We start from the raw sequence: 13,369 nt of genomic DNA on the forward strand, positions 1-13,369 counted from the left end.
AATAAAGTAACGGCTACATATCTTGCCTTTTTTTTCTAATGCAAACTTAGCACCCAGCGTTGTGCTAATGAGATGATTAGATACTGACGGGCATCGTCGAGTCATGAAATCTTTGGTTAATAAGTCGGTGTATTTGGAGAGTTAAGTTGGTTTAGTGTTTTTGGAGTGCTACACGTTGTCTATAAGTTCGAGTTGCTAAATTCTTTAGTCTGTATTGCTACATTGGCTCGAGTTATGAAGGAGTGTTGAATGTTTTAACATAAAGTTTTGAACTAGTAATGTAACAGTCTAAGTACATTACTAATAGATATTGTTCACTTTAGTTCGTTATGTATCACTGTCAACTTCACAATTTAAAAACGTGGCTAAGGTTTCCACACTCTTATAAGCAATGTTTCGTTCCCCTCTCCAACCAATGTGGGATTTCACAATCCACCCCACTTGAGACCCAAAGTCCTCGTTGGCACACCGCTCGATATCGGGCTCTGATACATTTAATTCATGTGCTGTAATACATTTAACAGTCACTACATGGTAAAATTCATGAAAAAAAACAAAAAACCACCGTCTTGAAAGTTTGTAGTAAGAAATGACTGGAATTGAGTTTTTAAACCCTAAGTTCAAACGGGGATTCCAACTCAATCTAGCTCAACCATCCCAAATATACCCCTCTCCAATCGATATGGAATCTCACAATCCACCCCTTCGAGGGCTCATCTTAAAATTGTTAAGAATTGTCGTGAAAATTTTATTCATGAATACTCGTATTTATAAATACTTTTGGTACATTAATCACTTAGATTCATGTACCTTTTGTTAGGAACCACGTACCTCTACAATAGTATGATATTTTAAATATAAAAAAAAATAAAAATAAAATAAAGGTATTTAAGGAAAGAAAATATAAAATAAAAGAATATATGTTTGAAAATATTTAATTATAAATATTTGTATATTTTCGACAATTACCATTTTTATGGACCGATCTAAATGGGCCGAATAAAGAGAAGGCCCAAACAAATAAGAGACTTTTGGAAATTGTCTAATCTAGATTCTTGACCTCTTTCGCAACACGAAGCTACGATATTCTTCTTTCACTTCCCGGGTTTTTGCTCCGCCGCTGACCGGAGAACTGACGCTCTGCGGTCGAGGTTTCAGCCATGGCTACGCTGGATTCGGATGTGCCTATGGTTCCTGCTGGTGAGGCTTCGAGTAGTGCTGGTCCTTCATCCTCCAAGAAACCTAAGCGATTTGAGATCAAGAAGTGGAATGCTGTCGCTCTTTGGGCTTGGGGTATTTTCAAACCTTAATTTCGACTTTTACGGTTTCTTTTAGAGATGTGTTGCAGTAGTTTGGATGTTTCTTAATGATTATTGTAACGTAATTTGTAATTTACTTGTGCAGATATTGTTGTTGATAATTGTGCTATTTGTAGGAATCACATAATGGATCTCTGTAAGTTGAAAGAGTTTCTGGAGTTCTAAGTGTTCTTTAATTCTAGATGTGGTTTTGGATGTTGATTTGATGTTTCTTACTGTTGTGTTTCCCGATTGGTTTGGTGTTTAGGCATTGAATGTCAAGCGAATCAGGCGAGTGCCACTAGTGAGGAATGTACTGTCGCTTGGGGTATGCTATTACGCCTCTTTTCTGAAACCCTAGCTTTTGTTCTTGTTTCCTTGTCTTACCATTCTTATGCTGGTAAATTTGATCACTTTGTCTTCTGGTGGTTGTGCAAAGCAGCCTTGAGATATCTCAATGACTGAAAAATCATCTTAAGCTACTTATTTTTCTTGATCATACTGCCAAACAATAACAATTCTCTTGTTGAATGGACCTTGCTTTTCTTTGTTTTATGTTGTTCATGTAAGCTATTTTAAACTCTAAAAGTTTCAGATCCATCGGGGATTTTCATGGTGGTTCGTCATTTGATCTCTTGTGTCCGCAGTCCTTTGGATGCATGGTTAAACCATAAATTTGTTTGAGTCCCTTTTGATAATCTCTCTTTCCTTTAAGGATTAACTCTTTTCTCTATCTCAGTGCTTTGGCCTTGCACTTATTAAGAATATTATTTGCAGGGGTATGCAACCATGCTTTTCACTTCCACTGCATTAGTCGTTGGTTGAAGACTCGCCAAGTTTGTCCATTGGGTATACTTTCTAGTATCCTTCAATGTTTTTAAATTCACAGAACTGTATGAAAATTCTGCTCATTCTTGATTGAACTTTTGTTATGCTTTTCAGATAACAGCGAATGGGAGTTCCAGAAGTATGGACATTAGGACCTTTGTACGGTGGCAACGTCGGAGGTCAGACAAATTCTACTTGAAATGTTTGTTGGTTGAATATTTGAACCTCTAATGTCCATTCCCAATATCCTGTTATGATTTGCTATATGTATCTTTGTACCTTTTTAAATTTGGAAGTAGTTTAACATAATCTTAGTTGCTTCACTCCAAGTATTGAGCTAAACGTTTACTTTCCTTCTGTGAACTTCCCTGCTGTTCCCTTTGTGCATGTTTTGGGTTGAATCAGAGTGCCAAATCTCTTTGTTATTTTCACAGTGATGTTGCTAAATATCTCGGTGAAAGTTCTTTCTTCCTTCGATTTTATACTATGGTTATATTGAAAACGTTATTTGAGATGAGAATGTTGATGTTTTTCCCAATTCATAAAGTTATTCAATGGTATATTATTAAGGGTCAGGCGATACGTGACAATTTTACAGTACAAAATATCATAAGTATCTTTTCAAGTTAGCCTTCAGTTCTGGTTCGTTATTCTTTCATTCACTGTAAACCCCCAAGATTCATTCGACACAACTTTAACCTTAAACCTTTTCTTTCCTTCACCTCTTCTTCTTTCTTCTGTTTTCAAGACTCAACCGAAACAAACCCTTTTCCTTCTTTCACTCGGTAAGTAAACAGGACGGACGATTCTTCCTTCTTTCATTAACATTTTCAATTATATCCTTCACGTCAATGAATGTTAAAGATTGAGTTGACATAAAGCTGGCCTACCATAATACTTGCGAGGTGGAAAAGCTTAGAACAGGAATTAGGCCACCTTAAGGAGGAATGATATAGTTCCTCCAAATTTTGAAGGAATTGGCTGACACTTCTCTTGTCTTTAGTTAACCCATTTTCTCATCTAAATTTACTTTGCATTTTCTAAGCTATTATGTCATGTAAGCTTATAAATTAGTCAATTTTAGTAATAGTAGAATGTGGGAAAGGTATGTCTAAAGCGTATATTTAGTCTCAAGTCCTTTTGCACACTTGATAAATGGCTAGAACAATTGCAAAGATTGGGCTGTTAGCTCCCATTCTACATATTTAGCCCATATGGTCTCTCATGGGCCAACCCAGCAGGTACGAGAAATTATCATATTTAGCTAATTTCTAAATTTTGATAATTAGGAAAATTACCTTCTTGATCTTGCAGTTTGGTTTAGGTTACCTTTGGTTTATTGAGTTTTTAAGTGTAACAATTTTACTCCTTTTAAGTTGGCATTTGGTAGAATTTTTGGTCTATTCATGACCAAACATGTTCCAAATTACATAATGACCAAACAAATGTCTTCTCAAACGATCGCTACATATGACCAAACAAACAAGCTATTATCAACCGTAGTACATAGATTGTGATGTGACGTTGTGCTATTTGTCCATTCATTATTGTATATTTTTATTAATCTCCAAATAACAATCATGATGAATCAATATCGACATCACTGTCATTATGAAAAAAACTTAATGAGATAGGTACATGAATTGACGTTTTCTTTTCTTCTTTTTTCAAACGACCCAATTGATCAAACTTGGTAAAGGCATTCTTGGTATAAAACAAGAAAACGTTCACACTAATTTGTCATCAAAACGACAAATGTTGACTTTGACAAAAAAATTGAGTAAAAGAATTTAACTTATTTGGTATTACTTCCAAAGTTGAAACCATATTTGTTATGAATCAAAGATGGAATCTTCACGGGAGAAACACCAAAGTCAAATGGACTAAGAGATTGTTCATATTATTTTATAACTTTATTTAAGAGATCATTGTAAGGTCACCATTGATTGAGACCCATCACCAAAAAATCCCAAATTCATCACATAAACCCTAATTCATGGAATATTATCTCTTATTATTATTATTATTATTATTGATAATTTTTCAATTCTTTGAATGGGTCACACATTTTTTAGTCATGAATTTTTTTTTCCCACAAGCAAACAAATTTGAAAACCTCACAAATTACCTTTGTCAATAATTTCCTACCAAGCTTTCTCTGAGTAAATATTTCAAAAACAAGGGCTAAATTTTGGAACACTTTGTCTCTCTCTTACTATAAAATTCCTAATATTTAAATGAAAAAAGTTACGGAGAAAAAATAGGTATATCGTGTGGAGCTGTTCCCCGTTCCTAATATTTTAATGTCTATATGAAAATTTGGAACACCATATTGAAACAACTTGGTCAATTTGATCAGGATTATCAATATCTGTGATATTATTATGAATATCGATAGTTTTTAGATTCTTAGTAAAAGTTACGATATATATTTTGCATATTTTGAACGAGTCTCATCAACGTTTACCCTACTTTCTTTGTTTCTTTCTTTCTGTTGTTTTAAATTGTCAGGTAAATTTGTACAGTCAGCAAGAAATTGTTTTTTACTAATTTCCTTTATTCCAACCGAGTTTTTATGACTTGCACGTTTCATTTTTCACCTCTGCAATTGTTCAACTAAAAAGGAGTAAGGTAGGGTAGGGCGGGTGAAATAAAAAAGTTATATAAAAAAAAGCTTAATTATTGCAAGGGACATGAGTTGAATTGTTCTTCTAGATGGAACGTGTGCATAACCGCACGTGTATAGTAGGTGAGGTATATTTGAATATTGCATAGTTTATTTGTTGGGATTGCAAAATATATATATATATATATATGTATGTATATGTGTGAATTTTTTTATCAAATTATAAATACTAAATATAACACGACTAAATTCTAACTTTTTTTTTCCACTAAATTTGTAATTATTCAAAAAATATTATTTTACTCTCGACTCTTAATATCTTATCTATTATTCTAAGTCTATACGATCAATTTATATAATATTTTATTTTACCGACTCTACGTCATTTTTAAATTTTAAATATTTTTAAATATTGTTCGGTCCAAAGATGGGCTAACTCAATTACTTCTGAAACTTTGAACTATATATAGCCATAAGAACGTTGTCCCATCATTAAATGTTACTTTATTTCTCTCGACCTGTTTAACTATTAATGAAAAATCTTTTTACACCCTGAAATTTTCCATCTTGTTCGAGACGAGTTCCTCCGGGACCACACCTCTTCAAAAGGCCAAAATTGAGGCGTAATCGTCCTACTTGGACCAAACAGCCCACTTTCCCTTTTCTAAAATAGTTGACTGGATGAGGCTGAAACCGTCATTTCACAAAATTCAAAAACGTGTTTTAATTAAATTTGTTTACTTATTCGTAATTCTAAGGTGGTGGATGAATAATAATAATAATAATAATAATAATAATAATAATAATAATAATGTTGAAATTACAGTTAGAGTTGGTGAGTTGTCCCATTTGAATTGGTCATTTCTCTATCAACTTTCACTTTTAATATTTTAATTTTTTTTTCCATTTAATTATTCAACAAGAAAATATAAAATATTTCTGAGTCAAAAATTAAAATAATAATAATAATAATAATAATAATTACCCACAATTTCTGTTTGCAACTTGCAAGTAAAATATTCCCAATGAATCTCTATCTACATCTTTGATTTACAAAGTCCCCAATCCAACGGCCTACGCTCTCCGGCCGCCGCTTTCCGACACCGGCGATCTCGGGTAACGGCGATGATCTCGTCTACGATGACCGTTATGCTTTCCTCCTCCGTTCTCTTCTTTTGGAGTCTCACTTCCCTTGGTTGTGGCCGCCGTCTCCGGCACTACAAAAACAAAGGTTCCAATCGGCATGTCTTGGTAGTCCTTCAATGGCTCTAGAATTTTCACCACTTCGCTCATCGTTGGCCGCTGCTTCGGGCGGTAGCTTAGGCACTGGTACGCCAATGCCGCTGCCTTTCTAGCTCCAATCTCTGAATATTGTCCTTCGAGTCTACTATCTATTATTCGACTCAGCTTTCGATTGTCGTTCAACATTGGTCTCGCAAATTCTACTAAGTTCTGCTCTCGGTTCGGTCTGTTTCTCTCTAACGACCGTCGTCCCGTCAATATCTCTAAAAGAACCACTCCAAAACTATACACGTCGCTCATTGCCGTCAAGTGACCTGTAAGAAAAAATTTATTAATCCCGTGTTCAAGTTCTAAAGTTTTTCAATCAAAACAACTTTTATTAAATAACGAACCCGACTCGACCCAACTCGAGTTATTTCTTTAAATTCTTGTTTATATCTAATTCTATAAGAATCCATAAACCGCTCATTCCATAAAACTTTCATTTACTTGAACTCAACCCAACCCAACTCAAATAAATTCATATTCCCGACACAAACCTACGAATTGAGTTTAGCTTATCAAGTTTTTTCGGGTCATCAAATTTTTAAACACCGAGTTAAATTAACTCGACCGAGCTTACCAGTCATGACATATTCCGGAGCAGCATAGCCTTCAGTACCCATGACTCGAGTGGAGACATGGGTATCGTCTCCATCAGGGCCATCTTTAGCCAACCCAAAATCCGAGAGCTTTGCATTGTAATCCGAATCCAACAAGATGTTCGAAGCTTTGAAATCTCGATAAATGACGGGTTTTTCAGCTTCATGAAGAAACGCTAATCCCTTCGCAGCTCCTAAAGCTATTTTCATTCTTGTCGACCATGGCAACGACACCGAAAATCCTACCAAACAAATCATAACAACAATAATCAATCAATTCAGCTAAGAAAAAAAACCAAAATTTCAAAAAATCTCAACAAATTCTTACTTCTAAACAGCTGATTCTCCAAGCTCCCTCTTGGCATATACTCATAAACCAACACTCTATGTTCATCTTCACAGCAATATCCAATCAATTTCACCAAATGGGGATGCCGTAATTGTCCCAAAAAAATCACCTCCGTCTAAAACGTTCAATGTTCACGTTAATCACCGACCCATAAATTAAATTTACTATAACCCATCAACTTAAAAACAACGACGTACCAGCCACTCGCGATGTCCTTGAGTGCCATCCAAGTCCAAGAGCTTGACGGCGACCGGCTGAGCCTTGAGGCCAAGGCGAAGCTTGTCGTCGATGAACCCTTTATAAACCGGACCGAACCCGCCTTCTCCGATGAAATTACCGGTGGAGAAACTTTGAGTCATGACCTTAATTTCTCCCAAAGTGAACATGTGGATGTTAGAGCCGGCGAGGGACATGGAAAGGTCTTCGGACAGGACAGAATTGGGATTGCTTAAATCCAGCTGGGAAATTCTCTTGTTGAAAGAGGTTTGCTTTGCCGCCACCTTCTTTGTCGCCTGCGCCGGTAAGTCGCCGCCGCACATCGGCGGCAACAACCACCGCCATGAAGCTTTTTTCTTCATCGTCATTCGATGAGATTTGATGAGAGAATTTGAGGAATTTTGGTATTTAAACAGAAAAATAAAGTAAAACGGCGAGCAATTTCTTGGATGGCAACCAAATTAAAAAATTATTTATTTAAATTTTAAAAAAAAATAGAATAATTTATTTTTAAATTTTTTAAAAATGAAAATAATACGGTTTGGTTTTTCAAGCCGAATTGACGTNTTTTCTTTTTTCTTTTTTTTCTTTTCAGATATCAGTATTCTGGATTTCCATTTTTTATTTATTTTGTGCAATTTTAAATATAAATTAGATAATGAAAAGAACTTTCCTCTTATTTATTTATTTTTCTCTAATTTATCTATTTGGTACTTTTTTTTTATTATTATTTAAAATGCTATTTAATAAACACGACTCTCCACAATAGTATGATATTGTCCACTTTGAGTATAAGCTCTCATGACTTTGCTACACTAATGGAGATAGTATTCCTTGATTATAAACCCATAATCATTCCCTAAATTAGCAACGTGGGACTTTCATCTAACACCTCCCCTTAATCCTTTTTCTTTTGGAGTTCTTTGTTCGACATTTGAGGATTCTATTGACATGGTTAAGTTTAAGGCGTGACTCTGATACCATGTAAACCCATGATCATTCCCTGGACTTTCATCCAACACTCGATCATTATTAAAAAAAATTTACAATTAGAGATGGGCTAGCTAGGTAACACTCGAGTGAATGAGTGATACACAAAAGAACCAAGACCATATCCGAATGAGAGCAATTTTGTTAATAAGATGATTAAGGAAAGTCACTACCTATACTAACAAGGTGGACGTAAAAATATCTCAGTCGATAGATTAATAGATATTAAAAAAAAGGGTAATTCCCCGTGTTTTTTTTATATCGAATGCGATAATTTTTTAATGAGAAAATTAGGTTAAACCCGAGAAACCAAATGCAGCCATTTTTCCTTGGCGATTTGGTCAGAAATAACTCCGTCAACAAAATGAACCAAAAGTTGGTGAGATTGCAATATTTTTGCCTTCGCTTCTAGAAACTCTTCCCTCCAACCCCCCCTAAAAAAGATATTATATCATCAACTCGATTCTATTATTTTGGATAAATGTAACCGCCATCACGACCGTCCATCATGCATACTTTATTGAAGGCGGATTTTTAGGAAGATCAGGAGCCTTGCTTCCATCTAAAGTTGACCTCTTGGATCTGAAGTGGGTCCCACGTTTCCAGTTGTTGGTCGTGTTTACGGTTTTTTCGTGTCTTCAATTACACATAATAATTTATTATTATTATATTTTATTGAACTCATAAAATAAAATTAAATTAAATGAAAAACATAATTTAATGAATTATTTATCTACTATAATAAGTTGGGATTATTCGAAATATTAATTTAATTTGAATATATGTCACTCTTTACATCACTCTTATATTATATAATTTAAATAATATAGATATGGCTAACCTTATCTTAATCAAACTTGCCAAATAAGTATTGAAAAAATCAACTATTACCAAATCTAAATATTAAAATATATAAAATTAATTAAAATACTTATATCCTTCAGCATTCACAAAATTTATTAATATCTTTAAAATTTTAAAAATATATATTTTTTGTTAATATATAGACAAATTTAGTAAAATGTTTTCTTTTCGGTCCCTCGTTTTTTTTTACTTTGTTGTTTTTGGCCCAACTTGACGAGGAAGTTTCGAATGAGCCCCAACGCCCGTGAAATAAAAATAATAATAAAGTTACGAAAAAAAATTCGTCCCCGTCGCCTTGTGGTTGATTACTATTCACATGTAACAAAAGTCCAATTTGAGGGTAATTTCGTCATTTCAAGAAAAGGTAGTAGGTGCGTGGGGGCCACGCGTCGTACCATTGCCCAACAGTAAAGAAAGTCAATGGTTATAAACATCACGACCTTCTCAATCAAGCTCAATTCTCATATCTAACCCTACTTCGACAGAGTTTCCATTATTCATAATTAACCTTCGACAATAATTAGAAATATATATCGTAATTTATTTTTAAAATTTGGATGAACAATTTAAATCAATTCGATTTTGTTGCATGTTTGAGTCATTATTAACTAAAAATTAAGAATTTGGATAAATTCATTTAAATCAGCTCGAGATTATTGCATTTTTCAAACCATTATAAACCGGATCGAGATAATATTTTTAGATAAGCTTAAAATAATGGGGTTTAGGTCAAGTTAGTTGGTAATGATCGAAAATAGTTGTATTATTCTTTATTGATGGGTGGAGGGAAACCTAAGATTAAATTAGGATTTGAAAATAAATCGAAAATTCTAAGATTAAATTACTTTTTAAATTAGTTCTTCTAAAAATGAAATAAATATTAATAATTAATAGAAAATAAAATAGAAATTTGATTAATGTGGAAGAAAATGTAAGAAAAATATCGCAACCACCTCACCGTCTAATTTGGATTTTCACCAAACGAACCAAGAGTTTCAAATATTTGAAAATTAAACACGTTAGTTTTGACCCATAATTAAATAATATATATTTAAATATTCTAGAATTTGAATAATGTGTACGATATTTATGACATCATCATGTTTTCATCATAATTACCTAATTCCTTTTTATTAATTTACTTGGGAAGCAAGCTTATCCAAAATAATTGGTAAATTTCTAACTATTTCCAACCTCATCTAGAATGTTCCATGCTATTATTAATGTTTTTTATATTCTTAATTTTATGGATTAAACTAATTAAAATGTCCCATATTTAAATTATTTCTTAAATTATAAAAATTATGTTCTTTGCTGTAATTTTTAAAATTACTCCGATTTTTAAAATACCGTGGGTAAAAGTAAAAGTCATGGTCTTTCCATTTAATTATTGTAATGAGAATTATTTACTTTAAGGATCACGGTAAATTGAACTTGAGGTAACTTTTGTTAATTTTAATGGAATTGTCACGTGTGCATGTATGGCCGCCCATGTGAAAAATTAACAAATGTTTGGTAAATGTCACCCACTACATTGTGGTGGATATTTTTTTTACTGTAAAAGAGAAAAATAGTAAAAATATTTTGTATAGTTTATAAATATAACAAAAATCAATTAAATTTTAACATAAATGTGAATTATGTACGAATAATCATTTATGGACCTTTTTTTTTCAAGTAACAATTATTATTTCAAGTTGTCCACATATATTAGCATAATCATTTCTATTTAAACTTTATGTTCTACAACTTACTCTATATATCATTCGATGTCTTAACCTATTTTGATTCTTGAGGTTAAAAGAAAATTCAAAAATTACACGTTTAAATAAACATAGTTAATTTATAGTATCTTTTTATCTCGTTTAGGTTATGGGTATATACGAGAAATCTTTTGGAATATCTTGAAATTTCGAATTGGTTAAGTTGGTAACCTGAGCAACTAGAACAGAGTTCACAACCCTTCCCAACCCAACTCTCTATTTTCAGATTGGGTTGAGTTGTTGTTGTTTGGTTGTTCATTTTTTTTTATAATTACTTTTAAAAAAATCATACTCGTCTGTAATACATGTTACATTAATATTAAAATTTCATAAAACTCAAATATCAAGCACAATCTATAACTCTATTTTGTAATTGGTCGAGTTAACCTGACTAAAGAAATGTTAACACGCGAGCCGACCCAAACTTTTTGTTTTCAAAAAATTCAACCTAACCCAAATCGAAAAAAGCTAACCTGATTAAGTAGTCTAGGTTGGTCGAGTTATCGAGTCATAAGAATACGCCTAATTGAGGTTTATCCATCCAAAATAATTGGGTTGTTGACAAGTGGTTAGTGGATAAAGCAATATTGAATGGGATGATTAGGCCTTGGCCCATAGGCAACAAATGGCCTAAATTTCAAATCTTTAGATTTTATTTTTCTATTTTTTAATTCCATTTATTATGTTTTATAAATTTTGAAATAAAATATCTACTCAATACATGTTGAAATTGTTTACATGTCTAGGGTTAGTTTTAAAATAGCTTATTATTTTAAACCCATTTTAAATGATAAATACATCATATAGTCTATAGTTTTTAAATAATTTTTAATTTGGTCCTTTCACTTTCTAAAATTACCAATTCTACCCTTGGTGTTAAAAAATATTTCAATTAAATTCCAACCTAAAAGAATGTTAAATTTTGCTAATATAAGGTTTGTGTGTATTTAAACATGTTCGAAAGAAATAAAATTTTGTTATAAAATTTTCAAGAGGTCGCTAAATATAGAATTGTTTAAAATAAGTTATATTTGAACTGAGCGACCACATAAATACCTTGTTGGTATATGCAGTAATCGATCTCACAATTTGACCTTACGAGATTATAATATAAGTAATATCTTATAGTAAAGTTTTAGGGTTTAGGGTAAAATCGTTGATTAATGGTAAAATCTATTTTTTTTAACCCTTTTGACCTACCTACAATTTTATTTTGAAATATTATTTATTTTAAAAATAATTATTGGGAGATTTGTTTGAATTAAATAAGGAGAACCCAATTATATAGCTACACGTCATGGCCATGTCACCACAGCCCACACCGCACTTTTGAATTAATGTAGTCCATGATTTTTTTTACGTGGGCCCCATTGTTCCCATGTCCCCTGTTCTGTCGCGCCAACTGTACATTTGTTTTTTTTCGGGGAGTTAAAAACTTTTTTCAATTTATTTATTCTTTAAACTTTAAAATTTTCAAAAATTATTTAATAAATATTTTGATCTATTATTTGATCCATTTGTTTCTTTTTTCGAGTATTATAGATGTGACAATATTGCACCTTGTCTCTTGAATTTAAGGTTAATATATCATAACGTTATCCAGCATAATAAGTAGAAATGAGTCGGCACGAACATAGGATGGTTCATGCCTTCATAGTACTTGGATGGATGGATTGATGAATTTATAATACGACTCATGGGTTAGCTCTCGATAAGTATGTTTGTACGGATAGTGAAAGCTAATAAAATCTCGAGACTTGAAATGACATCATGAAGCATTGGTTGGACTCAATAGTTATTGATTATCATTGTATTTGTCCGAAAAAATTCCTCGATAAGCTTTAATTTGCATCATAGTTATTGGTAAGCGTTAAGGCGGTTTTGGGCCAACGAATGATCCAAACACGATCAAGTGAAGTTTCAAAATCGACATAGAAGTGTGCCAGTCGGCTGAGAACCAAGATGACGAGATGGAGGAGTGCGTCGAACGTTTTGAAAATTCCCAAAAAGTGATAACTCATATGGTTTCAAACTCGTCTAAAGATGTAGTAAGACCAAAGTGACAGATTTAACTGGTAGAGAACCAAACACCAATACAATTTAATAAGATCGAAGGCTATATTAAGCGGTTTTTTGTGTTGACATTAGTGGGGTTGAAGGCTCGAATACAAATCGTTACGTATAGGTAGTTTGTATCAATGACGACCCAAATTTTAATTGGTTGCGTTCCAAATCTGAATTATTATAAAGATTTAATAATTGATCTAATTTATTTTTTATCTCATTCCCCACATGCAATNTTTAAAAAAAAAAAAAAAAAAAAATCTAGAGAAGAATACACGAATATCTTTAAAATATCTTCGTAGTAAACTTAAAGATAATTCGTCCACGTCATCATGTACGCCAGCTTGAAAAAGACCGCTGCCACGCAACCAACGTTCCAACACGTGGCTGGATATCATTGGGCCTTATTTACCAATTTGATTATTTGTCCATTCTTAATTATTGGTGTTTTTTAATTTATTATTCGCTAAAATACGCATGTCTTTTAT

General features: G+C 32.7%; 2 protein-coding genes across 2 annotated transcripts; one reads left to right on the forward strand and one right to left on the reverse strand.

The window, feature by feature from the left end:
• Window positions 1-1,078: 1,078 nt before the first annotated feature.
• LOC111793107 (RING-box protein 1a) lies at window positions 1,079-2,575 on the forward strand. The gene is made up of 5 exons (XM_023674841.1): window positions 1,079-1,293; window positions 1,405-1,455; window positions 1,567-1,626; window positions 2,076-2,147; window positions 2,241-2,575. Exons 1-5 carry the CDS (start codon window positions 1,161-1,163, stop codon window positions 2,276-2,278), a joined length of 354 nt encoding a protein of 117 aa, XP_023530609.1. The 5' UTR covers window positions 1,079-1,160; the 3' UTR covers window positions 2,279-2,575.
• A 3,146-nt stretch (window positions 2,576-5,721) lies between these two features.
• Window positions 5,722-7,568, reverse strand: LOC111793740 (serine/threonine-protein kinase RIPK-like). Its single transcript, XM_023675766.1, has 4 exons — window positions 7,182-7,568; window positions 6,964-7,099; window positions 6,617-6,877; window positions 5,722-6,308 (listed from the first exon to the last, which is right to left on the reverse strand). Exons 1-4 carry the CDS (start codon window positions 7,566-7,568, stop codon window positions 5,827-5,829), a joined length of 1,266 nt encoding a protein of 421 aa, XP_023531534.1. The 3' UTR covers window positions 5,722-5,826.
• Window positions 7,569-13,369: the final 5,801 nt, after the last annotated feature.

Source organism: Cucurbita pepo, chromosome LG04 (assembly GCF_002806865.2).
Source record: "Cucurbita pepo subsp. pepo cultivar mu-cu-16 chromosome LG04, ASM280686v2, whole genome shotgun sequence".
Classification (NCBI taxonomy): domain Eukaryota; kingdom Viridiplantae; phylum Streptophyta; class Magnoliopsida; order Cucurbitales; family Cucurbitaceae; genus Cucurbita; species Cucurbita pepo.